The sequence below is a fragment of the Choloepus didactylus genome, chromosome 6 (genome assembly GCF_015220235.1).
Source record: "Choloepus didactylus isolate mChoDid1 chromosome 6, mChoDid1.pri, whole genome shotgun sequence".
Taxonomy (NCBI): Eukaryota; Metazoa; Chordata; class Mammalia; order Pilosa; family Megalonychidae; genus Choloepus; species Choloepus didactylus.
The window spans coordinates 138,494,604-138,522,357 of NC_051312.1; the positions used below are offsets into that span (position 1 = coordinate 138,494,604).

A 27,754-nucleotide genomic window follows, 5' to 3' on the forward strand; every position below is an offset into this window, starting at 1 on the left:
GTCTGTGAAAAATTTAAGCTCTCCCTCAAATTTGAAGGAGAATTTTGCTGGATAAAGTATTCTTGATTGGAAATTTTTCTCTCTCAGAATTTTAAATATGTCATGCCACTGCCTTCTCACCTCCATGGTGGCCACTGAGTAGTCACTACTTAGTCTTATGTTGTTTCCTTTGTATGTGGTGAATTGCTTTTCTCTTGCTGCTTTCAGAACTTACTCCTTCTCTTCAGTATTTGACAATCTGATCAGAATATGTCTTGGAGTGGGTTTATTTGGATTTATTCTATTTGGAGTTCGCTGGGCATTTATGCTTTGTATATTTATATTGTATAGAAGGTTTGGGAGGTTTTCCCCAACAATTTCTTTGAATACTCTTTCTAGACCTTTACCCTTCTCTTCCCCTTCTGGGACACCAATGAGTCTTAAATTTGGACCTTTTATTTTACCTATCATATCCCTGAGATCCTTTTCGAGTTTTTCGATTTTTTTCTCCATTCTTTCTTTTGTTCTTTCATTTTCTGTTCTGTGGTCCCCTAGGACACTGAGTCGTTGTTCAGCTTCCTCTAATCTTGTATTATGAGTATCCAGAGTCTTTTTAATTTGGCCAACAGTTTCTTTTATTTCCACGAGATCTTCTATTTTTTTATTTACTCTTGAAATTTCTTCTTTATGCTCTTTTAGGGTCTTCTTTATGTCCTTTATATCCTGTGCCATGTTCTTCTTCATGTCCTTTGTATCCTGTGCCATGCTCTCATTCTTTGACTGTAGTCCTTTGATTAATTGCGCCAAGTACTGTGTCTCTTCTGATGTTTTGATTTGGGTGTTTGGGATTGGGTTCTCCATATCGTCTGGTTTTATCATATGCTTTAAGATTTTCTGTTGTCTTTGGCCTCTTGGAATTTGCTTTGCTTGATAGGGTTCTTTCAAGTTGTAAAAAATATCAGTCTAATTTTTCAGAACTACAACTTGGTGGTGTACACTTTCTCTAACTAACCAGCAGATGGTGTCTGCGAGTCACTTATTTCCCTCAAGTCAGTTCTCCTCAACTTTGTCTTTGTAGTGTGTGGGGAAATGATTCCTGTGGGGTTCAATTGGTGAACTCAGTTTGGGTGTGTTTTTGGTGCTGTCTGCCCTGAATGTGGGGCGTGTGTCTGGGTGGCTAGGGAGGCAGGGCAGCTTTAATATTCAAACCTCCCCAGTGTTCCCGGAGAGTCAAGGCTGTTGCAAGAGTCTAAGCCTTCATTTCAATTTTGCCCCAGATTTTCTCTGCCGCTGACCCACAAGTCGCCGGCATTGACGTGGCATCCCTGGGTTTTCCAAATGGGCCCCTTTCTCAGCTGTGATCTTCCAGGACCTCTGCTGAGGGAAGGCTGTGCTACATCAAGTGTGCGCCATCCCTCAAGGGAAACTCCGGGCCGCCAGGCAGTCCAGGGGCACTCCCAGTCTGATGCAAAGATAACTGAATGGGGCGTCTCAACCACCCCCCTTTTCGCACAGCTCCGCCTTCCCGGCTCTGGGACAGCTAGCTGTGTATGCACCCAAGGCCACTGTCCATGGCCGATATTGTGGCATGTGCGCGGTGCTATGGGATACACTCCCCATCACGCTGGGTTTCCTGGCACGGCTCTGGGCTGTGGGTACGGCCCCAGGCAGGAGTGTCTCCAGCCTGCCGGGGAGTCGGCTGCAAGCAGCATGGTTTCTTTCTCCTTTTGGCTCTCCCCTCTGGCCCCCTGGCCCTGAGGGAATCAGCAGCAGTCTATCCTCCATGCCAAACACTGAGAGGTTGGCACAGCCACTCCTGCTGTGCTTCACTGCGTGGTTCTCACCATCGTAACTGCAGCTGCTCCTGGGTTTTTTTTTTAAAAGTACTAGTCCATCTCCAAACGCCAACTCCAGGTTTCCCCTCACCACAGCATGGCTACAGGACTTTCAGCCAGCTTACTCACTCATTTCAGAATGCAGACTCCCGGTTTCACCAAGTGCACGATCCCTGTGGATTTAGCAGAACTTGTCCAGATGGTGCATCGCTGAAACTGGTGTTCTGGGTCACTTTCTGGTTTTTATCTAGTATTTTTCACAGAGGTGTTTTTTTGTCCTGTCTCACCTAGCCGCCATCTTAGGTTCTCCTCCTATCACCCTTAAAATCCTTCAGGAACTACAGGAAAAATTCTAAGCTCTAGTGTTCTAGTTTGCTAATGTTGCCGGAATGCAAAACATCAGAGATGGATTGGCTTTTATAAAAGGGGGTTTATTTGGTTACACAGTTACAGTCTTAAGGTCATAAACTGTCCAAGGTAACACAGAAGCAATCGGGTACCTTCACTGGAGGATGGCCAATGGTGTCCGGAAAACCTCTGTGAGCTGGGAAGGCACGTGGCTGGTGTCGGCTCTGGAGTTCTGGTTTCAAAACAGCTTTCTCCCAGGACATTCCTCTCTAGTCTTCTGCTTCTCTCCAAAATGTCACACTTAGTTGCTCTTGGGGCTTCTCTTAGCTTCTCTGGAGCAAAAGTCTGCTTTCAAAGGCCCTTTGAAAATGTCTCTGTAAGCCATAGCTCCTCTCAGCTCCTGTGTATTCTTCAAAGTGTCCCTCTTAGCTGTATCAAGCCCGTTCCTTCTGTCTGAGCTTATATAGTGCTCTAGTAAACTAATCAAGGCCCATGCTGAATGGGCGGGGCCACACCTCCACGGAAACTATCCAATCAGAGTTATCACCCACAGTTGGGTGGGGCGCATTTCCGTGGAAACAACCTAATTCAAACGTTCCAACTTAATCCCCACCAATATGACTGCCCCCAAAAGATTGCATCAAAGAACGTGGCTTTTTCTGGGGGACATAATTCATACAAACCAGCACATCTAGTATGGCATAGAAGACCTTCCCTGTTTGCCCTCCTATTCTAGCTACTCATGATTTCCCAGAATTCTCCAGCCTTTGTGTCCAAGCTGTTGCGATCTCCCTTCTGGGTAATTCCTTCCATCGAGACTCCAATCAGCTGTGCCTTCTTTCAAGACCTCTTCCGTCCTCCAACTACTCTTGGCCAGTGGCTTTGTGTTCATCTAAAGTGCTTATCTCTGTCATGATATTTGTCTCTTAGTTCTGAAACTGTGTTTTTACATATTAATTTCCTAAACTAGCTACTCGAGGATAGGGTGTGTGTATAGTGGGAATCCAACAGCTACTTACTAAATTTAATGGAATTGATTTTTGATTTTTTACAGCCTCCAACAAGCTGTTTCCTGCATCATGGATTTTGCATAATTAGTTTGGTCTGGATTAATTTTCTCCCCACATTTTCCTTATTTCCGTCATAGTCCATAGTACAATTTCAAGTTACTTATGAAGGTCGTATTTCTAGTGGTTAAGAAGAGTGCAAGGACAAATGTTGTATGCTCTCACCGAATTGAAACAATTAGAATAAGCAAACTCAGAGTCATAATCTAGAATATAGGTTACCAAGGGAAGGGGTGGCAATAGGGAATGGGAAGTTAAGGTTTAAAATGTACAGGGTTCCTATTTGGAATCATGGAAATGTTTTGGTAATGGATGGTGGTGATGGTAGCACAACATTGTGAACATAATTAACAGTACTGAAATATATATCTGAATGTGGTTAAAGGGAAAGTGTTAGGTTGTATGCTGGTTTGAATATATTATGTCCCACAGAAAAAGCCATATTCTTTAATGCAATCTTGTGGGGGCAGACGTATTAGTGTTAATTAGGTTGGAATCTTTGGATTAGGCTGTTTCCATGGAGATATGATCCCCCCAACTGTGAGTGACACCTTTGATTAGGGTGCAGCCTCTTGATTGAATGTTTCCATGGAAATGTGAACCCCACCCATTCAGGGTGGGTTTGAATTAAATCACTGGAGCCATATAAATGAGCTAACAAACAGAAGGAACTCAGAGCAGCTGTGAGTGACATTTAGAAGAGCAGCTTAGAGAGACATTATGAAGACAGCCATTGAAAGCTGATATTTTGGAGAACGTCATTTTGAAACACAACCTGGGAGCAAGCAGATGCCAGCCACGTGCCTTGCGATCTTACAGAGGTTTTCTGGGTGCCAATAGTCTTTCTCCAGTGAAGGTACCCTATTGTTCATGCCTTACCTTGGACACTTTATACCCTTAAGACTGTAACTGTGTAACCAAATAAACCCCCTTTATAAAAGCCAATCCATTTCTGGTATTTTGCATAATGGAAGCATTAGCAAACTGAAACAGGTTGCATGTATGGTGACAGCATAAAAATTTTTAAAAAACTATGGAACTGCATTACGCAAACAGTGAACCCTAAATTAAACTGGTAGCACAGTTGTCAAAATGTGCTACCACTAATTGTAACCAATGTTCCACACCAATGCAAGGTGTTGGTAGTGGGGGTGGTATAAGGGAATCCTGTATTTTATGCATGATTGTTTGTTCTGTAAACCCACAACTTCTGAAAGAAAGAAAGAAAGAAAAAGAATACAGGCACAGATGTCAGAATGCCTAATTCAAATGCAAAATGAGTGACCTGAGGCAAGTTGCTTATTTGTGTTTATATGTGTGCATGTGTAAGCACAGGGCGTCAATTCTTTATTTCTGAAATGGGACTAATAGTCTTAGTAAGATGATTAAAATAAATGAGCTAATATGTGCTAAAAAATTAGAATTGTGCCTGGCACGTAGCTAACATTTAATGCTCTCTACTTACATTTATTTGTTTTCTTGTTTATTGAATATCTTTTTCACTGGGAGCTCCCAGAAGGCAGGGACTGTGATGTCTTGTTCACTATTGTATTCCTGGTGCCTAGCACTCTACATGGCATACAGCAAGTGCTAAATAAATTCTTGTGTTCTGAATAACTGAATAAATGGCAAACCTTACTTTAGAGTATCAGCTGAAGACAAATAGGGAACTGTGACTGTTTAAACCCTTATCAGTGACAATTTCTATATTAACACATTAACTTCCTAACCCTTATGTTCACTTGTCTACAAGCAACTCTTTTTCTGTTAGTTAAGTGAAAACACTTGAGTGACACTTAGATGTGTGGAGTCCTTCTTGGATTTGTATTAGCGGATCATAGGTTCTTATTTACTTCATTCAGAACTGAGAGTATCATTTCCAGGATTGACCAAGAAGTTGTAATAAACATGGTCAGGTTAAGGTGACCTTGCTCTACAGAGAACACAAAGAGCCTTAGGATGATGCACTAAAAAAACCAAAGGATAAAGCAGCGTCAAAATAACAAGGCAATGGAGGCAGCTATTTAGGCAGGTTAGACTCCAATGGAGATCCTGAAATTGATTTTATGTGTCAACCTAGCTTCTCCTACCGTAAACCATCTTGTGAAATCAGTGGTATAGACAGGGGAGGAAATGACAACATTTCCTTTTTTATCAGGGAAAGAAGATAAGCTCTGAAAAAGAAGTAAAATCTAAAGTCAGCTTCCCTAAAGTACAGACATTTTAGAATTTAAACTTTCCATTTGGAATAATCTCACGCTGACGGAAAAGTTGCAAACGTTGTACAGAGAATATCCATATACTCTTTACTCAGATTCACTTATTGTTAACATTTTTCCTTTGACTTCATTATTTTTTTTTAATCTTCATTTTATTGAGATATATTCACATACCATGCAGTCATACAAAACAAATCGTACTTTCGATTGTTCACAGTACCATTAGATAGTTGTACATTCATCACCTAAATCAATCCCTGACACCTTCATTAGCACACACACAAAAATAACAAGAATAATAATTAGAGTGAAAAAGAGCAATTGAAGTAAAAAAGAACACTGGGTACCTTTGTCTGTTTGTTTCCTTCCCCTATTTTTCTACTCATCCATCCATAAACTAGACAAAGTGGAGTGTGGTCCTTATGGCTTTCCCAATCCCATTGTCACCCCTCATAAGCTACATTTTTATACAACTGTCTTCGAGATTCATGGGTTCTGGGTTGTAGTTTGATAGTTTCAGGTATCCACCACCAGCTACCCCAATTCTTTAGAACCTAAAAAGGGTTGTCTAAAGTGTGCATAAGAGTGCCCACCAGAGTGACCTCTCGGCTCCTTTTGGAATCTCTCTGCTACTGAAGCTTATTTCATTTCCTTTCACATCCCCCTTTTGGTCAAGAAGATGTTCTCCGTCCCACGATGCCAGGTCTACATTTCTCCCCAGGAGTCCTTTGACTTTATTATATCCCCCCTCCTCCCCCCCCCACCCCATTTGAGGGTGTTATAATCATGGCCCTTTATCTCTAAATTCAGAGTATATTTCTTAAAAGAATAGGGATTTTCTTACACGACCACAGTATAGTTAACAGCTCCAGTAAATTTAACCATACTTTTATTTAATCTACAATTTGTATTTCAATTCTGTCAATTGACTGATTTTTTAAAAAAATTTTTATTGTGGTAACATATATACAACATAAAGTTTCTCATCTTAACCACTTTCAAGTATACAGTTCAGTGGTATTAATCACATTCATTATGTTGTGCTACCATTACCACCATCCATTACCAAAACTATTACCCCAAACAAAAGCTTTGTACCCATTAAACATTAACTACTCATTCCACTCTCCTTCCACCTCCCCCTGATCCCCACCCCTGATAATCTGTAATCTATTGTCTGTCTGTATGGATTTGCAGATTTTAGGTGTTTCATATAAGTGCAATCATACTATATTTGTCCTTTTGTGACTGGCTTACTTCACTCAGTTACAGACTTTTTTTTTTAAATCATAAGGCTATTTACAAAAAGATTTAAAAAAGTCCATGAGTAAAGGGGGCGAGAATAAATTAGACTAGAAAACCTAGGTGAGGAAAGCTACCTCCCAAAGGTGACTGGAGAATGGCGGAAAGAGCACGGAGTGGGAAACCATTGAGTGATATTAGCAACTCGTTTGGGTCTGGGGTTCCTCATCTGTGAAATGAGGCTAATAACAGTTACCTCACAGTGTTGGGAGATCAAAGAAAGCACAGTGTGGTGTTAGGGATTAGTAAATCCCTGCCTAAAACCTGCTGCCTTCCTCCCTAATCTTGCCTCCACCTGCCCCTCCTCCATAAAACCCAAATTCCAAATGGTGAAGAAAGCAAGGGTCTCTACAACAACCAGATTACAACCCAGTGGATCTTCAGGAGGCAGAACACTACAGTTCTGTTCACAGTGCCCGAAGCATGTAAAAACCCACGGAGTGTCGTGGCCCTACCCAACCTGAGTACTGGAGACCCAGGGCCAGCTCATTTAATTTCCAACTCCTGAACCAGCATTAATTCTTTGGCTGGCCAATTACATACATGTTGAACATTTTCCTTCATGTCCCGTGTTTGTTCCTCTGCATCATATGTTGTTTGTTGTATTCGACAATCTCACAGGTCATGCTGTTGTGCAAAGCTTCAGTGTAGACAGACGGCAATGGTTGAAGAGGAGCAGGCCTCCTAGAGTACGTTTTGGATTCTGGCCCACTAGACTAGGGGAAGCAGCCACTGCATCTCAGTCCCCTTCTTAAGCAAACACACTAATAGTACAGAGCCCCTCCTCAAGCACATGCTTGATTGCTTTCTAATAGTTCTTGCTTCCGCAAAGAACATGGAATCTCTTATCCGCACAACCCCAAAACTGTTTCTTCTCTGTAGTTTGTATCTAGAGTCTTAAAAGTATAAGTCAGATGAAAAAAACAATTCTAGCCCTTTCAGATCCAACAAAAAAGACCAGAAGACTGCTCTGAGGAAGGGCCGATATAGGAGGCAGGGAAGGGAAAGAGGGAGTCTTGACTCTACCAGGGGTGTACTTACCACTTTTTGGTTCCCTTCATTATCAGTGAGCAGCCATTCGATATCCAGGGTGTCTTTTTCTGGGAGCCCCAACTGATGGTGACAGGGCAAAGTGACCTTTTCCTCTGCCACTCTCTTGATCTCAGTGTGAGTCCCCAAGGTTCCAACATAGTAGGAAACTGAAAGAGGAAACCTGTAATGAGTGATGCAGAAACCAGACGGCAGTGGGCGGGGAGCAAATTTAACAACAAATGATTATTGGATGATCCCATAGGCAAAGTACAGTGCAAGGTGTTAGAAAAATCCTAGACCAGAGGTACCAGAAGGCCCAGATCCTCCACTAGCTGAATTCATCACCTCTTGCTTCACCCCACTGGGTTATTCTCCGACTGATACCTGTCTCTCCTGCATTACTGAGGTTTTATGAACATTGAAATCACTCAGGTCAGTAACAACTCTGTCTTTTGATCTTCATATCCCCTATTAGCAGAGGGTTCCCAAAGGACAGTGCTCATTTCAGGGAAATGTTGTAAATGGTATAAATACTGCATGTAAATCAGCTATGTAATGTTTAGCACTTAGCGACTCTGAATCAGCTGTTTTTATCATTATTAAGGAGGTGGTATTTGATAGGCTTTGGAAAATAGAATTCATGTAGATTGAAATAGAGGTTGAGGAAAGGTGTTGAGATGGCAAAGCAGATATGTGAACAAAAACATAGGTGGGAAGGTTTAGGGGGATATTCAGCTTGACTGATGTAAAGAATAAATGTGGGCAACTAGTAAAACATAAGTTTGAAAAGGTAGGCCCTTCCCTGCTACAATGGGCAAAATATAAGCCTTGCTTGGATTAAGGAAGAAAGGTTTGGAAGCCATGTGTAGACTGCTCAGGAAAGAGAAGATGCTGAGACAAGTATTTGTGAAAAAGCTGTTAAATTTTTCTAGGTAAGAGATATTGTCCCAGGATAGTGGCAAAGGTGGTGAAGAATAAAAGACATGGGATGTTTTGGGTGTTCTTTTTTTTACTTTAATTTTTATTCTTACTCTTTTTTTGTGTGTGGTAATGAGAATGTCCAAAAATTGGTGATGGATGAATGCACAACTATATAATGGTACTGTGAACAATCGATTGTACACTGTGAATGATTGTATGGTTTGTGAATATATCTCAATAAAATTGAATTTAAAAAAAAAAGGACAGGACGGATGTGAGAGGCGGTATGGAAGTCAAAACTATAGAACACGGTGACTGGCCAAGAGGGAGAAAGAAGGAGCATTCAAAATTAAAGATTGTTTTCAAGCCTGTGTGACTGGAAGGATAGTGACTGCATTAGAAATTTGGATTAGCAGTTTGGGTGTAAGTCTATTGAGTTCAGAATGCCAATGGGATGTCCAGGCAGAACTCCCCAACGGGCAGCCCTGTGTGTGCATCCCCTGCCCACTGCGGATGCTCACACAGCTCCCCCAAACAGTGCCTGCCCTCTTTCAGGATGGAGGAAGCTGCAACACCCTGGACTTTGCTGTATGTATTCATTTCCCATTTCTCTTGTGCCTCACAAATAAAACTCTTGGAAATGTTCCTGTCCCATCTGTTCTGCCCACCCATCCTCTCACCATGGACTAAACTGTGGCAGATCCCTGAATTTCGTTAGTCGTGCCACAAAACACTATATGTGGGAGAAGGGAAGGAAGGGATGGGCATTGTCCCCAGAAGGTGCCAGGTCACAGGCTGGGTTTCTGGGTCGCTCCTACGCACCCTCTTGGAGACAGATGCCTCCTGGTGCAGGTGGGCTCCCACAGAGAGTCCCTGCTTTTCTCTCAGGGACACACATTCTCTCATCTCCCTGTCTTCTATCTTCTGTTCTCTACAGTTTAATAGCATATGGTTTCCAAATAGGAAGCAGCACTTTCTTCAAAAGCAAAATTCTGAGTTACTCCATTTGGGTCCTGTCCCTCCAGCCAATAACCCTTTGGCTAATAGGAATTCAACTTACTTTTGGCTTTCTTTACCTCTAACTCTCATCTTTTTTCCAGGTATGGTATCCTGTCAGCCACTTCAGACTCTAAGCCCGTCTTCTCTTGTCCTTCCTATTAGTCTCTCTCTTAGTACCTAGCTAAGGCTTTGACAGTGTTGATTATTAAATCTAGGGTGTTGATGACTGATGAACTGATATGGATTCTAGGAAGGATCTGCCTGGCATTCACAGTGTGCTTTAGCTCTGGATCTTCCTTTATCTCCTTAACCAGTAATAAAGAAGCTCGGTGTGAAAAATGATTTCTTTTAGCCATTCACAACGAAACAAACTGGACCAGCCCTAAGTGCCAGGGCTTGTGCAAAGTCTCCTCTCCTGGAGAAAATTCATTCTATCATTTCAGAAGGGCTTAGCCCCGTGGGTGTGGCAACTGTTAGAAACAAGCCACCCCTGTCATCTCCTGTTCATTTCCCTGTGTCAAATGGTAGCAAATCTGTGGGAAGGAAAAAGGCCTGCATTCTGGCCTTCAGGGAAGTGAAATGCGGGAGAGGGGAGCTGGGGAGGCAGTCCCACTCCACAGCAAGGCTGCTTGAGCTGAATCCCTGGAGACATCCGCCCAAAAAGAGGAGCAGGTGGATTCCCAAGCTCTGTGGCAGAGAAAGGAGCCCAGAGTAATCACTGTGCCTAAGAAGCGGCCTTCGGGACCAGGATAAGCACCTTGTAGTCTTACCAATGTTCTCAAGGTTTCTTTTATTTCTGCTTAGAACTTGAAACTCTAATGAGAGTGGCCACCATTGAGAGGACACCTCCCAAGGTTTAGCTGTACAGCGAGCACTTGGTTTTCACTGAATTTTCATAATAACTCTATGAAGAAAGGATTCTTATTCAAATTACTGGTGTAGCTTGAGGAGGTTAGCAACTTGCCCAAGACCATCCAGATAGGAAGTGAGAGAGCAGGGACCTGACCCCAAACCTGCCTCACGTGCTTTCACCGGTGTGCGCTGCTGCCCTGCCCTGCGCTGTACACGTGGATTCTCGGATGTCTGAGTCTCCTATTAGCCTGTAAGATCCTGGAGATTAAGCACCATCGTTTCATTCCCATAGCACTTAGCTCAGGTTCACATACTGTAGCTGTTCAATAAATAAATTTTTGTTGAATTGATTAGAGTCTAACCTATGCTCTCACTTGCCAGTGAGCAAACTAAGGCCCAGGGATAAGAGAGTCGGCCCAAGGCCCCATAGCTCATTTAGTGGCAGGTAATAACTGTCTCTCACCATTCTGCCTCAGTCCCTATAAAGCAGCTCTAGAGCAGCTGAGACTTTCACCAGTTTGCACGGTACTAAACTGAGCTTAAAAGAAAGATCTCCTTAAAAGAAAGATCTCCAGCTTCTTTCTCTGATCACTGTTAACTAACCAAGGCAGTGCTCAAATGACTGATTCTTGAGACACCAGGGTTATAAAGCGAGTTTTATTGCTAGGGGCAAAGCAGGAGAACAGATGGCCTATCGGTCCAAAATCTGTCTCCCTGAACTACAATAATTCTGATAGTTTTAGAGCATCAAAAGATGGGCAGATTTTAGGATAATGAATGCAATGGCCCCAGATTATGTAATTAGAAGTGATCTAATTATTGAGCATGCACAGATTGATTACATGCTCAGTCACAGAATGTGTGTAAGAAAATGGCGGCCTTAATGTGATGATGGGCGTGGTTTTTAGTATTGTAAGAGGTATAGGTGAGTTGTAGGTTAAAGTCTAAGCTACTGCACCTGTCAGGTGTCCAGCTTGAGTAATCAAGATAACTTTGGACTTGGGGTGAGTTAGTTCTGGGCTGACCCAAGACACTTCATTAATAAACATTAGAGGCTGTCTTTAGTGATCATTGGACTTTTAAGTTGAAAAACTGGATAAATGGGTACAAGTGAAGGTTACTCACAAGGTTTTTATTATTTCAAGGGCACAAGATAAAGGCTATACAATCATTATCAGAGATCAAGTCAGCTGGATTACATTTCAGGTTTAAGGTATTTCCCTATGTCTAATATACTAGAAAATAAAACGGAATATGTATATAATGATTCAGTAATCAATATCAGTCCTGAAATTCTTACTTCTCGGTTACAACTTTCTGCTGGACACAATAAGGCTAAAAAAATGAAAAAAGAGCCTCATACTCCACGCAAAGCTAGAGAACCCAGCACCAATGTGGTGCAGACAGGCACTTACTACACATTGAATAAATTAAAGAATCAGCTAGGAGAGTTACTGATTTAAGCCACTAGAGGGAATCAAAGGCTCAGATTTGGTTGCTGTCCCAAAAGAAATGGAAAATAACGGTGGGTGGTGTGTGTTGAAGGAGAGCCAAGTTCTATTTATACTGTATCCAGAATTAAATACTGCAGGGAGGGGGCCACACAGTGAATACACATGGCTTATGGAGGCGGAGGGCTTCAGGGTCTAAGTGCCTGCACCTCTCATCAGAACACTGCATCCCCCCTGAACCCCAGCTTCACAGGAGGCCATGGGGAGTCCTGTTGATTTCTAGGGGCCTTCCGTGCCTATCAACCCCTCCCCTGTTCCAAAGCCTAAGCTGACAGCCCGGGCTCTGTGTACAACTCTCAGGCTTGGCAGAGCTGGTGGGGGTTGCAGAGCACGTCTGCGGCCTGCAGCTAGGAGGAAAGGCGCCACCCCACCACCAGCGACTGGTATTCTCTTGGCATTTAAGGATTTGTCTTCCTTGAGAAAGTCCTCAAAGATTATATTTATCTTATGAGGAAACAGTAGTCTGGAAAATCGAATTGCTTAAGTCACAAAGTGGCAGAACAGTAAGCAGGGGAATAGTCCCCATTAGGCATCTGGGATTTTGTTGTGGCATTTGACCCTGGGAAGAGGTGCAGGATGGTGGCAGTGGGGATGGCTGTCCCCATGTGCACATGCAGAATGCATTCATGGTAGCTGTGCGTTCTCCCATACAACGCTGGCACTTAAAGGACCTTTGGGAACTTGGGAGAATTACCCTCTCTGCAACATGGGGATTAAAACACAGCACAGTGATGGCACACAGGGTCTCCCCCCAAAATGTTAGTCCATGCCCCCTGCTCTTCTCCACTAAAGAGAAAGCTTTTCTTCAGATGACTCCTGCCTACATTCAATTAAGATTCCTTTCAGATTTTACACTCTAAAGGGCATTTACTTTTTATTAAAGATTCTCCTGAGCCTTTAAGGAGCTGAGGTAGAGGTAATTTTTAATAGAAACTTTTTTTTTTCTGCATTTAAAATATCCATTTCTCTCTTGATTCCCTCACAGAGACTTCTACTTCTCAAATACTTACTAAATGCCTGCACAGGGCCCAAGTCACCCTGATTCCACAGCTAAGCCTGCAGGCGTACTCTCCCCGAGGAACCACAAACCCGGGCGCCCGAGATCTAGGTAAAGCCACTGTGCTCAGTGCAGAAGCCGTGAACAGTTGGGTTCTTTTTGTTTAGAACTGAGTTGTTTGCCAGGCTGTGTGGAAATGCAGTTCACAAGTAACAAAGTTAAAGAGCCACTTAGGTTATTGTCCCATCAATGCCAGGGTAGGAGCTATGTCATGTCCACTTGAATATACAGCAGAGCCCCCACCAAACGGGTGGTCGAGGTGTAGGGACACCTCCTTCCAGTGTGTGACTGAACTCTCCTCATGGCCCTGCTCTAGCCAACTGTTCACTTACCTGAATGGGAACAGAATTGTCTTGTGTTTTGCTTTATATAGAATTTTCAAGAAAGCCTCAGGTAAGTCATCGAATGTCAGTCAGAAAAAGAAAAGGGACTTTGGAAATGTTCTAATCAATCCCTCTCATTGTACAGATCAAGAGTCTGAGGCCTAGAGAGAAGTATCTCACCCAAAGGCCTCCTAACATCTAGACCAATAAATATATATTAAAATATTATAGTTTATATAGATAATTCCATAGTTGTGAGTGCATGTGCTGGCACCTTCCAGACCATTTCTGGAACACTGCATGCAAGTTAAGAGAACATGATGCAAGGGAAAGAGCGTGAGCTTTGGAGTCAGAAAGATCTGGATTTAAATATTGGCCATAAGACTAATTAATTACCTGTAATCTCTGAGGCTTTTTTTTTTCCATCTCTCTAAAATGAGAATAAAAACACAAACCTTGAAGGTTGTAAGGATTATATATGACATGTGTAAAGTGCCTCGCACAGGCACTTGGTATATAGTACATACTCAACAAATGGTAGGTAATATTAATAATTGTACATGCTGCACTTTAAAAGACAAGGAAAGTTAGAAAACATGCTGAGGCAGGGAACCAGGATTGTGAGGAGTTTGGAAGTCATTTTTCTTGAGGGAAAAACTTGTTAATATTGGCCCATATTTGCTTTATCTTCCTACCCCCCCTTTCTTATTTCTGCACTAGTTGAAAGTAAGTTGCAGAAAGCATGACCCTTTATCTCTGAATGTTTTAGCATGCTTCTCCTAAAAATAAGGATGTTCTCTGCATAATCCCAACATCATTCTCACGCCTAAGAAAATTAATAATATTGTATGGAAGATCATTGCTGACGAGTGATTCAGGAAGTCTCTGATGAGTAAGTAGGGTTGAGCTAGTTGTGGAAGATGGGCATGTTTTTCCTACAGAGTTGAGGGACAGGAAAGCCTCCCAGGTGAGCACATGGCAGGCCCTGTCCTTTCCTGTCAGCTGTCCTCAAGATAAAGAGCTTCCTTTACCAAGATGAGAGACCTGTTTCCCCCCGCCCACTGAGACTCAGCCCCCGAGATGATGGCTATGAACTAATGACGTTTTGTGTTACCTGTCTTGTCTTCCCAACCCCAGGCCCAGCCCAACCTCAGAATCTCTCCAGCCAGCTGCCTTTATGAGAGACTTAGGAAAAGAAAACCTCATTCCCTAAATGACTGAGACGTTTTAATCTCTTCTCAAATACAAACATGTATCTGCTATTCAGACAAAGCCTAAAAGCTGAAGGAATGAAGCTTGCAAGTTATGGGTGTTATTTTAGACATCTGGGAATCCATGTGGTCCAGCGTTGTTATTTTTCCCCCTAGAAGGTATTTGTCCTAGGGCCCCAAAAATGGATGGTGCGGATACAAGGATCAGGGTGACAGCCTGAGCTATGAGCCTTCAGGAAGCACTGAGCTTCCTCTTGCTTTTAGAGGAGAGGTGGGGGAATAAAGAGGGAAGGAGGGGGGAAAGAGGAAGGTGAGGATGAAAAAGGAAAGATAAAAGGGAGGAGGAGGAGATGGAGCAGGGAGGAGACTGGGAAGAGGGGAGTGGGAGGAGGAGAAGAAGAGGAAAGAGAAAAGGAGGAGGGGAGTGGGCAGAGAGGAAGGGAGCAGAGCTAGAGGTGGGGAGAAGGAGAGAGCTAAAGGGAGACCCTTGTACTGATGGAAGACACTTGGATTATTTTCAGATTAAACAGAGGCTGATTAAAAAGTATCAACTCACCTCTCCTCTTTGTGAAAAACGGCCTCAGTATATCTTGCATGTATTTATCTGCCGTTAAAAAGTCCTGTTGATCTCTTCATCTATCAGCTATGGTGGTGGGAAGAGGACAGCAGTCTCTCCTTCCCCCTCAAACCTTTCAGAAGTTAATGCTTAGTAATACGTTACATATTTTTTAACTATCAAACTAAGCACATTCAAATGCATGATCTCGTTGGAGCCCTATGATTACAAAGTGAGCTAATGTCATCAACGCCGTTTTAGAGAAAACTGTGTTTCAGAGAATGGAATCAACTTGCCCAAGGTGTCACTGCTGAGGGCAGCACTGTGAGGACTTGAGCACACCTCTGATTTTTATCCTATTCTCTTTCCCACACTGAAGGTCACTGTCTTTACCTTGAAAGTGGCTGGCTGGAAACAGAGCACAGGCTTACTCAATGTTGGTGGCACAGAGCTAGATAGTGAAGCTAATCTGATTGGACACACCTAAGATTTACAATTATCTTGCTAGCTGGAATCTGGAGCCAAAAGCAAGAAAAAGTTTAATAGAGACAAACGCAAGGAGTTGCAGCCAGATACAAGGACAGGGACGGAAAGATCTGGAGGAACAGGCAGATTCCATGATTAATACTGACCATTAGTGTGATGGGGCTGCTGCAAAAGCTGAAGGGGTCTGCCAGGGGGCTACAATCAGTGAGGTTCAGTGTCCCAAACTTGGGGTATAGCAGCTCCACTGTACTTTATGCTAGCCAAACAAGCCCATCTAGAGCACCAGTGTTTCATTCTAGATGCTACAAATGGAGAGAGGCATTGACAAAAATGTTGGCATCCAAATGGTTGGAACAAGAATGGAGATGGGGCTGAAAAACCTATCAAATGAGGAACCATTGACAGAATTGGAGGTGAATAGTTAGGAGGAAGGAAGACTAAGGGGCAGCATGACAGCAATCTTCCAACATTTAAAAGGCTACAAAAGAAGTAATGGGTTTATTGGATATTGTTCAGGAGGGCAGAATTAGGTCCAAATGGTATAATAAATGCAACCATAAAACGATAGACTTCCAGATCTCCAGCACCTCTTTCCAGTTCTGAAATGATGTGATACACTTCTTACAAAAGACTTATTCCATTTGGGCTTAATATGTTGATAGTCTTGGCTGATGGGAGAATGAGCTGTCTAACTTAGTGAGTTTTCCATTACTAGAGTCATTCAAGTAGGAGTACAGCACAGGCAGTGAAAGAGATCTTTATATGCAGATATTGAACTTAATATTTAAAGTCCTTCTAACTATGTATTCAATGAAATATTTAGAGGGTTTAGAATATTCAGGGCACTGTCCTAGTGAAATGGGATGCAAAGTATAAGATACAAATTTATACTATTTTCTTTCATTGTATTTTGTTACTATCAATAAGCTTTTTTTTTTAACTGAAAATGAGTAAACAGATTTTATTCAAACTTTACAAATATCCTTTACATTTAGCCTGAGATTAAGCATGAGAAAGTTCAACCTGAAGTTAGACTTCATTTTCCAAATAATTAAGCATCTGAAAAAAAAGCTGAGAATGAACATGGGTTATTCAATCATAATGCATCCCAATGATGTTTGACAATGAATAGTAATGCAAACAACTTTAATTTGCTCTGGTCTACATGATATTCAGAGCCAAAGAGTATACCTATTTCAAAATAATATTAAGAAAGTTTGCAAATGACAAATTTATGACGGTGTCTCCAGATGCAGAATTTGAGTTTAACATTTCTACTACTGCTGCTGCTTTAGCCAACTCTTAAAAAAAAACCAGCTGTCCAATAATTATTATTCAACATGTACTTGAAAACATGTAGCAGCAGTAAACAGTTCAAGATTATAAATATTAGTACCTGTAATAAAATATGAAATACAGGGTTTCCCTTTTTCAAATATTAAGTCTCTGAATGCTTCATTCATCCTTTGGTTTCAAACTGGTACAATGCACTTACATTACATCGTAGATTTAGCATTGAGAGAGAAAACTGTACATTTGTTGGGAAAGGAGGGGTGCTGTGGGAATACCAAAGCACTACATTATAGAAAGTAAATGTTGAAGCAAACGTACTGTCTGAATATATACTGTACATCATGTAAACAAACATTCAGAGTAAGAATCAACACAGGCCAAAATATTGTTTTCCAGGAAAGCAGAATTGTCTTTCTAAATTACACATATTGAAGATTCTTTCTGTTAAGGAAAGAATGGAGCCTGTTTCCTTATTTACTTATCTTGGAAATGAATAATTATTACATTCATTTGCTAATGGTTTTTCCTCTGCTTAGCTGGCTGACTATTGCAAATAAGGAATGCAGAACTATTTCAGTCCCTGTTTTTCATTTAATACTAGTGAAGTAATATCTAACGAATCCATCTTTTTTAGTCCATATTAGTAGTATAAATAGTTTAAGTGAAGCAGAAAATTTCAAAATTTGTGCAGGGGAAACTGGTTGATGATTTGTTTCTGGTAAGGCTAGTAGAAGAATAATTACTACAAAGTCAGTCCAAGCTAGTAGTAAACCCCTGATTTAGTAAGCTAAATCAAAGTTTGAAGTTAGATAGTTATAATTCCTATATTACTGTGCTAATCTAGAATTCCCCTTGTAAAAGAGAGTGCTGGCAGCATCAAAGCCCTGTAATAACAGAATGAAATACTGATTAGGTTTTGAAATGCAGGAGATTCTATAAGGAGAAATTTGAATGTTTTAATAATTGAGTCATGGCAATGGCTTCAGAATTTCCTTTATGAATCAGAAACCAAGAAAGACAACTAAAAGTCAATACTGTTCTGAGTCACAAGCCTAAACTTGAAGCAAGAAGTGCTAAAGACATAAAACCAAAGATGTGTTTTCTACTATGATCATATGCAAGAATTTCAAGGTTTATATCAACATTCTGTACCAATAGCAGCCCCCTCTGAAAGGAAATAGCTTAGTTATGACTGTCCATCTGTTTTCAAAGCTTCCAGTCTTTGAAGGAATGTGTTTCCAAATGCCTCTCATTAGGTGAGGGCTGAGTATGTCCAAAAGAGTAGATTGTTTCATGGTGGGGAATCTGTAAGTGATTATCCACCTGGTCAGAATCATAACCTACCACCCTAAGCCTTGCTTCAGTGAGCTCCAGACAATATCTGCTCCTTTCCTTGGTTCCCATGTTGATGTCATCTGGACAGTGCAGGCCTTTTGAGACAAACATGTGAACAGCGAAGAGAACATCATTTACAACTGCTTCAGCTTCCAGACTCAAGTCTTCCTTATCAGTTCCTTCAAAACCATTAAGCTCTGACCCTTCCTCAAATCCTGATGGGCCGCTTAACTCCATGGGATTACAGTCTGTTTCCATTCGGTAAGGATGGAGGAAGAGGAAGAATCCAGTACTAGAATGGAAGAAATCCTCACGGGTTGGTAAAGTAGGTCACCAAACCGTTGCTTGTGTAACTATCAGCACCAACCTGGATGAGGCGGGGCACGAATAACCTGCTGACAATGGGCACCGGTGAATACTCGGGGACCAGGCAGGGGTGCTCCAGAGGAGCTCCTGCCCTCCCCTTGGAGCCCTGCAGCTCCCCGAGCGCCCGCCTCGGGTTGGCAGGGGATAGAGTAGGGTGTCGGGGTCCCGTCGGGGGTGACCTCGACCACCCAGGCCGGATCCACCCCCACACCCCTCTCAGCGGAGAACGGGGTCCCTTCTGCCTGTTGCCTCCTCACGCCCAGGTCTGCTGCACCAGGTCCCACCGCCCGCTCCTGAGCCCCTTCAGGCTGCTGCCCGCCCGCAAGCTGCCCAGCCGCGACTCCCCATCAGTTAACCTTTACACAGTTATACAAAGAGTCTATCTAGTTTTGTTCCATTGTCAATCCTACTTTTAACGATTGTTGAAGGGCTTTTTAAAAGAACTAAAAGGAACCGGTCCAGGCAGCTACAGCATTTCTTTCCTAGCTGGTGATGTTTTCTTCCACAAGGGGGCAGAATTTACTTAGCGAGGATTAGCCGTGCCTCGCCCCTAATAGAATTCTCACTTTATTAGTAAGAGAATTATAATTGACAAAGAATTATAAGCTAAACTACCTTGGATTTAAGTTTGATAAGAACTTTTTTTCTTTTGCCATTGTGGTTACCGGCTACATTTCCAATCATCTGCATTTGATTTTCAAAGTCCCATGGAAACAGTGGAAATCTTAGAAAAGCAGGTCTGACATTTGAGAGGATATTTATCCAAGAAATAGGAAAACAGACACATTTCAAATAACTTAACATCACTGTTTTAACTTTTTCCAAATGAAACAGATGTTTAGTTCATCTTCAAAAGTGTCATCTGTCCCTGCTAAAGCCTAAGACCAGAAAAAAATGATTTTAAATGCCAAATTTATTATGCAACAAATCAATTACTTGGATGTTGTGAAGTGTTGTCTCTAGGGAGTTGAAAAGAAAAGGCAAAGACAGAAGGAACAAAAATCTGTCCCAGATGGTTTAGAGTTGCTGAGGAATTGAAAAAAAGAATTCTTAAGGTCATTTCAGTCTTAAAGTCTAGTCTTTTTCTAGACCCACAAATGAGCTACAAAACCCTGAATTTCTCTGGCTATATGTAATCTAGAATTTCCAACTTGGGCAGGCTCGCATAAGGTCAGCTGGGGTATTATCTTACCTTCAGACCAATTTAATATTTAAAACTAGACTTGAAATATATATCAAATTGCTCATATTCTTTTATTATCACAGATCTGAAATCACTGCAAAACTCTCTTCCAAGATCTTGACAGATCTTGGTATCACATTTTTATTATCGTATATCATAAGGTATTTGTGGGTGCCAATTTCTACAGCAACTCCTTGAAAAAAAAAAAAAAACATCTGATCTCTGATACTTCAGATTCTGTGTGCTACAAACTAACAGGAGCTTTGCCAAAACAGTTGGCACCCAGAGGGGAGTAACTGGCAATGTACATTTGTTCAACATTGGTTCACTAGGTGCCACCTAGGATATGGAGAAAAAATGACGTCGTCTTTTGTCTGTGAAAGATCACAGTCCAATAGACAAATAAAACAAGGCCCAAACAAACCTATTTCAAGGCAGTGTGTGATAAATAGCTACTGATGGTCAAAAAGTGCTATAAGAATTCAGAGGGCGAGGACTGAGGACATCAAGATGATCAGGGATGCTTCATAGAAAAGGAAGTATTTAACCTGGACCATGATGAATAGGTGGAATTTTAGCAGCGATACAAGATAAGTGAGGACACTCCAGAGATGGGGAAAGGCCACCTGACTGGTTAGCAGACCAGTCGCCATGCTGACCTCAGAGTTTGGCAGGTTGGAACATCACCATGGACCCCTAGTCCTGACAAGTTCTCTAACACTGGTGGTGGGAAGGAGGAACGACAGTAGTATCACATAATCCGCATGTCCAACTATCTTACAACCTGGGGGCTGACTATCCTGATTTCTCCAATAATGATTGTCAGGGGAAGGACACTGATCTTGTCCACGGGGACCACTCTGCTGTTCAGATGTACAGCGGCTGCCCCTCCAGATTCTGCCCTTTGTTATATATCAAAGACATATTTCATGCATGCGTTCATATTCACACACACACACACACACCTGTCCAGAGACCCCTCCACGCACACCTGTGCCAGTACACAGATCAGCCAAGAATGTGTGCTTTTGATTCTGAGACTCTCAGAGAACTAGATCAGATGCTAACCTATTTCATTGACATGTCTATTTATAGCCTCTCTCTCATTCCAAATGCCAAGTCGCTTTCTAAATCTAAATCTTTTATAACCTTCAGCAGGGAGATTTGAACAAAGAGGGGGAGATTAAAAATGGACACCGGCTTACCACTGACAAGGCAAAGCCAATTTTTAGGGATGCATGGCAAAGGAGAACTGGGATTGTGTGGATAATTAAAATCTCTACCCATAAGTTAAAAGCTCAGTTCGGCCTTTAACTTTATCCTTGCCCCTCCACCTTCCTATCAAAGCTAATGAAAAAGAGAAGTTAACTGGTCAAACTTCATCTCTCTCCCCTCTCAGCCACTCTCTAGGAAAGGACAGAAGTGCCATGAAACATAAAAAAAAAAAAAAAAAAAAAAAAGAATTGAGGGAGCTGTATTTTCTACTCACAAATTAGTCACCTCCGACATGATTGAAAATGATAGATAGTACAAGTTTGACACCTAATATATTTTAAAACCTCCATATAAAAACATCTATTAATAATAGGTAGCAATTTTTGAGCACTTAATATGTGGAAAGCACTGTGCTATTTGATTTCTATTCGTTTCCATTTTTAATCTGCTAAACAATCCTTCGAGGTACTATTATTATCCTCATTCTACAGACAAAAACACTGAGACCCAGAGAGATTAGCTTGCCCAGGAACATGGTAGGGAAAGTGTAGAGCCAGAATTCTAATCTAGTCATTGTATTTATATTTTTTATTAACTTTATATATCAAAAAATAGAAAAAACATTTCCAGACAAAATAAAACAAAGGAATAGGAAAACAAGTATCCTGAAATAACTTCATTGCTTCCAATAATCTAGACATTTTAACTCTAAGACCCTTACATTAACATTATATTACACTGACTCCCAGTAGATAGACATGATGAACCAAATGCTGAGGAGAGGAGGGAGACACAAAAGAGTACATTCTATATGCTTCCATTTATATAGGATACAGAAACAGGAGAAACTACTCTGTGATCTCAGAAGCTGAGAGAGTAGTTACCCTTGGGTGAAGGAGGAGGATGTCTAAGGTGCTGATTACATTTGATTTCTTGATTAAAGTGTTTGTTACTTGAGTTTGTTCATTTTGTGTAAATCCCCAAATTCATCAAGCTGTACACTTATGAATGTGCATTTTTCTGTATGTATGTTATATTGGTGTTAATTATCTGTTGCTGAATAACAAATTACCCCAAAACTTAGCAGCTGAGGCAACAAACATTTTATTACCCCATAGTTTCTGTGGTCAGGGATCTGGGCACGGTTCAGCTGGCTCTGACTCAGGCTCTCTCATGAGCTGGAGTCTAACAGTTGTCTGGGACTGTGGTGTCAACTTAAGGCTCAGCTGGGGTTGGGGGCTTGAGGGGCGAGCCACCTCCAAGTCCACTCATGTGGTTGTTGGAAGACCTCGATCCCTCACCACACTGGCCCCTCCGCAGGACTGCCTCACCATATGGCAGCTGCCCTTCCCCAGGGCTAGTGTTCCGAGACAGAGAAGAAGAAAGCACCTGTGCCAGTTTGAATATATTGTGTCCCCCAAACACCATTATCTTTTATGTAATCTTGTGTGGGCAGACCTATCAGTGTTAATTAGATTGCCCAACAGAGGGAACTCTGTGCAGCTGTGAGTGACATTTTGAAAAGGAGCTACAGCCAAGAGGGACACTTTGAAGAAAGCACAGGAGCTGCAGATGAGAGACAGTTTGAAGACGGCCATTGAAAGCAGACTCTTGCTCCGGAGAAGCTAAGACACAACAAACACCCCAAGTGCAACTAAGAGTGACATTTTTGAGGAACTGCAACCTAGAGAGGAACATCCTGGGAGAAAGCCATTTTGAAACCAGAAGTTTAGAGCAGACGCTAGCCACATGCCTTCCCAGCTAACAGAGGTTTTCCAGACACCACTGGCCATCCTCTAGCGAAGGTACCCGATTGCTGATGTGTAACCTTGGACACTTTATGGTCTTAAGACTGTAACTGTGTAACCAAATAAACCCCCTTTTACAAAAGCCAGTCCATCTCTGGTGTTTTGCATTCCGGCAGCATTAGCAAACTAGAACAGCACCCAAGATGGAAACCACAGTGGTTTTAAAATCTCAGAGGGCACCTTTCATCACTGCTGCCATATTCTATTTGTTAGAAGCAATTCAATAATTCCAGCCCATATTCAAGAAGAAATATCAGGAGCCTGGAACCACTGAGTGCAGTCTTGGAAACCACCTACCACATACTCTAAAGTTAAAAAAAAATTACACACTAACTCCCTCAGCCTCCCCACTCTCATTGACAATCATTGTCTTATAGAATTTAAAAATGCTTTAACAATTCACTAGTTGTTAGTAACCAAAACTTCCCTCATGAGTAGGTTATGACACTCATTCTTTCCATTTTATAGAAATGTAATAATAAGTTTGATATCTCCACTTTTATGTTTGTATAATACTTTTCAGATTTCTCAATTCTTTCCCATACTTATTTTATTTGAGTTTGGTTATGCAAAATTAAGGGGAACTGTAGTTTAGCATTAGTTTTTCTGAAAGCTCTGAAAAATATTAAATGCTTCATAATAGTAGTATCTAACATTTGAGTGATTACCATAGGCAAGTAACTGTACTCTGTAGATAGATAGATACATAGATACATAGATACATAGATAGATGATAGATAGATGTAGTCAGAATAACCTATGAGGCATGCAGGGTTTTATTACCTCATTTTACACAGCAAAACCTAAGGCTCAGAGAGGCTAACAAATCTGCTAAGGTCTCAGAGCTAATAATGGGTAGATCTAAAATATCAATTCTAACAGTCTGACTTCAGAACCCCTATGCTCTACAAATGTAAGTTATCCTATCGATACGTGTGTAATGCTGTCCATACTACTTTGGTAATACACTTTCTTACAATACATAAAGCTTCCATATGCCACAGGGAAATATTTACAAAAGCTGTTCCATCCTGATCTCAGGGGAAAATGAACTCTCTTTAAAGATTACGGCAGGTAGAATGTGAAAAGCAGTAATTCCCCTGATGGCACTTGTATCCAACATTAAAGATTGTTGTCGTCTTCCTCAAAGAAACTGCTGTTATGACCTATGATCATTTGAGGACAGTGTTTGGAATAGATTCTTACTAATATGTTCACAAAAAGTTGACCGTCTTCATCATACCATTCATTTAACACAGATTCTTTCAAATGGGTTTAAAAATGACTAGAGTACTAGATAAGTTCCTTAGAACTACAATAAGCTTTACACTTCTTGTGCAGAACTATAGCAAAGTATCAGGCTTAGATCATGCTAGGGGGTGGGGAGGGGGAGGACCATACCAGAGCTTCCCTTCTCCAAGGGACAGAAAATAGCAATTAATAATCTGGACCTTGATCTACATGCCACTTAATGATGGTATGCAGATAAATCAGTTAAACCAGACATCAGCTTCTCACATTAAGATGGCAAGAATAGACCCAGCATTGCATTTTGGCTCCTTTACCCAGTGTATATTTTTGCAGAAAATGTCAAGTCTCAGGAAGGAAGGATGCGTAATAGCAAGTAATTTCCCTTAACTTTACTTTCTCTCTGTCACTCACCCACACCCAAATGACTCAAAATGACTGCTTCACAACATGCATTTATTCATTCATTCACTCGTGTATTTATTCAAATGATCTAAGATACTTGGGTCTGTTTTACAAGGGGATTATCTTCTCGGTGGTCTTTGCAGCTTCATCAGTGCTGAAAACTACCTGGCCGACCTCCCTCCCCATCCAAAGAAGGGACAGGAAATTCATTTGACAGCCTGACCTAATGTACTACATTCTTGTAGTAGAGGAGTAGTGAAGAACAAGAAATAACCCAAGTGCTTTATTGTCTAAAATACTGGCTTCCAAATCTAGTTGATTATTAGCATCACTCAAAGAGCTTAAAAAAAACACCTCTTTTGAATAATGTAATATAACCATATGGTAAACATCGAAACGAATTGTATACAGTGAAAAAAAGTAAGTCTGTCCCTCACAACAGCCCCCAGTTCCCCTCCTAGCTGTAACCTTTGTTACCAATTCGACGCTTCACATTTGTTTTATGGTTTGGCTGGGGATAGAATATTAAGTTGGACATAATTTTCACTCCATTGACTTCTAGCTTCGAGATGCCTGATGCCACTCTCAACTCCAACCTTTTGTAAGTGACCTCATTTTCTCTCTGGAAGTCTTTAGGGTTTTAGCTTTATCCCTGAAATTGAAAATTTTACTATGTTGGGCTTTGGCATATAGGCTTATTTTTCATTCATTTATGGTTAGGAAGCCTTTTTATATGAAAACTCATTTCATTAGGTGTCAGGAAATGTTATTGTACTATTTTTGAAATGATTCCTCCCATTCTCTCTTCTTCCTCTTTGTGCATCTATCTGCAGATGCTGGACATCCTGGATTGATTCTCTAATTTTCTTATCTTTTATCTCATGTTGCTCAGTGATCTTTTTTTTTCCCAAGTGGATGATTTCTTTAACTTCACCTTCCAGTCCTTTCAGTGAATTTTTATTTTAGGCTATCATGTATATAATTTCCAAGGATTTTTTCAAGGAATCTCTTGGGAGGAAGTATAAAGTTCTGGCTTAAATCAGGGTTCAAACATCAAATACATCCCTTTCTAGTTGAATAACTTTTGGTGAATTCCTTATCCTCTCTGTGCTTCAGTTTTCTCATCTATAAAATGAGGAAAATAATTGTATTCACTTCTTGGGCATTCAATGAGGGTTAATACATTTTATAAGGACTAAGCAGGTTTTACTACATGTCTGGCATGTAACAAATGCCCAATAAATGTGGCTGCTGTTGTTACTATTACTATCCTTGTTCTTTTATATAACATCCTATTCTTGTTTAACAGATACAGTGTCTTCTGTCTCTGAGAATATTAATCAGAGTGTTCCTTGTGTTATATGTTTCCATTTGTTTTTCTCTTAACTTTTCTCAAATGTCTCATGTTGGATAGAGACATGCTAAAACACTGTTAGGAAGTACTGAGTGAACAGGACTTTTTACATGCTAGGTCTCTCTGTAGGCTTTTTCATTATGGGATTCCCAAATGGCTTTTTATCTGAGACTGTTCTATTTCTCCTAGAAAGAATCCTTAAATCACCTGTCAGTGGGAGGTGGGGTTACGGCTGCTAATATTCTCAGAGCTGGCTGCGTAAGGGGGTCTGGGGTGTCCCCTGTAAATAGAACAGCTTCAGAGAAAAGGCCCACAGATAATAACTATGGGAATCTGTGTTTACAATCTGGCCTTCACCCTGCTCTTTGCCTGATATCTCTGAGTGTTTCTCCCAAAATTCCCTTCTCCTGTGGGATGGAACAGGAGAAACTTGGCACCTCTCTCTGGAAGGTGCAGAAGAAGAAACTCAGATAGCTAACAGCTCTTTTAAAACAGATTTTCACCTGGTCCCCTGCTTTAAGATCCATGCCACAACTCCTCCTTATGCTGTACCTGCAGCTTCCCGTCTTGCTAGGATGGGGCTTGCCCACTGCAAGCCCTGGGGTTCCAGCCACCTTGCTTGGGGACGTCAGTTACCTCTCCTCCATCTCTCTCGCACCTTCCGAACATTTTTAACCTTTCTCTTTCACCTTCATTTCTCCCCCATCCTCCTGTCCTTGTGGATGGGCATACATCAAGTTTATTCCTCTACTTTCAATTTAGTGGGATTTGGGGGAGAAAACACCTGTGTTCAATCTATCACTGTATAATGAAGAATTAACCTCATCCAAAAAGAGGGCTGGCCTTGGCCCTCAGCTCCTGGAAAGTGATCTCTAAACCCCTGGAATGCCCTGCCGATACAAATATCTTTGCTTGCCTGGGGGCTTTGTTTACTGGACAGTGTAACAATATCTCTTATGATGGGGGCTTTGGGCCATATTATAGTTAGGTTCATGTGTCATCTTGGCCAGGTGATGGTGTCCAGCTGTCTGATCAAGGAAGCACTGGCCTAACCGTTACTGCAAGGACATTTGTAGCTTGTTAGTAAACCAGAAGGCTGGTTTATTAAATCATCAGCCAATTGGCTGCAGCTATGACTGATCACATCAACAAAGGGCATGTCTTCCACAATGAGAGAATGCAATGAGCTGGATTTAATCCAATCAGTTGAAGACTTATAAGTGAGACAGATAGAGGACCTTCACTTCTTCTTCAGCTGACAAGCGAAGTGTTTCCTGAGGAGTTCATTGAAGTTGCCTGTTCGTTCCTGAGGAATTCATCAAACATGTTCATCAAAGTTGCCAGTTCGTTGCTGAGGAGTTCATTGAACATCTTCATTGGAGTTGCCAGTTTGCTACCTGCCCTACAGAATTTGGATTTGGGCACAACCACAATTGCATGAGACGCTTTTATAAAATCTTATATTTATAGATATCTCTTGTTGATTCTGTTTCCCTACAGGGCCCTAACTAATACAGGCCACATCTGGAGAACTAGAGACTAAAGGTGTTAGCCTGACCTCTGGGAAGCACAGGCAGTACATGACCAAGCCCTAATAAAAAACCTGAACACCAAAGGCTCAGGTGCGTGTCCCTGGCTGGCGATATTCCATGTGTATTGTCCCACATTGTGGATGGAATGAGGTGATACCATCCGTGACTCCACAGAAGGTCAATGTTTGGACCTCTCCTTGACTCCACCCTACTCTTGTCTTCTTTTAGCTGGTCCTAATTTGCATCCTTTCTCTGTAATAAACCATAACCATGAGTATAATTGTTTGCAATGAGTTCTTTGAGTGTTTCTAGTGAAT

At 41.5% G+C, this 27,754-nt stretch overlaps 2 protein-coding genes across 3 annotated transcripts in view; both read right to left on the reverse strand.

The window, feature by feature from the left end:
- Positions 1-27,754, reverse strand: part of LOC119538640 (CXADR like membrane protein) — a 113,006-nt gene that overhangs the window by 31,096 nt on the left and 54,156 nt on the right. For both annotated transcript variants that reach the window (XM_037841774.1, XM_037841773.1), the window contains exon 2: positions 7,792-7,949. In XM_037841774.1, the coding sequence (XP_037697702.1) occupies positions 7,792-7,949 (158 nt within the window). The remainder of the gene's footprint in view (positions 1-7,791; positions 7,950-27,754) is intronic.
- LOC119538641 (GSK3-beta interaction protein-like) lies at positions 18,198-18,584 on the reverse strand. Its single transcript, XM_037841776.1, has one exon. It carries the CDS (start codon positions 18,582-18,584, stop codon positions 18,198-18,200), a length of 387 nt encoding a protein of 128 aa, XP_037697704.1.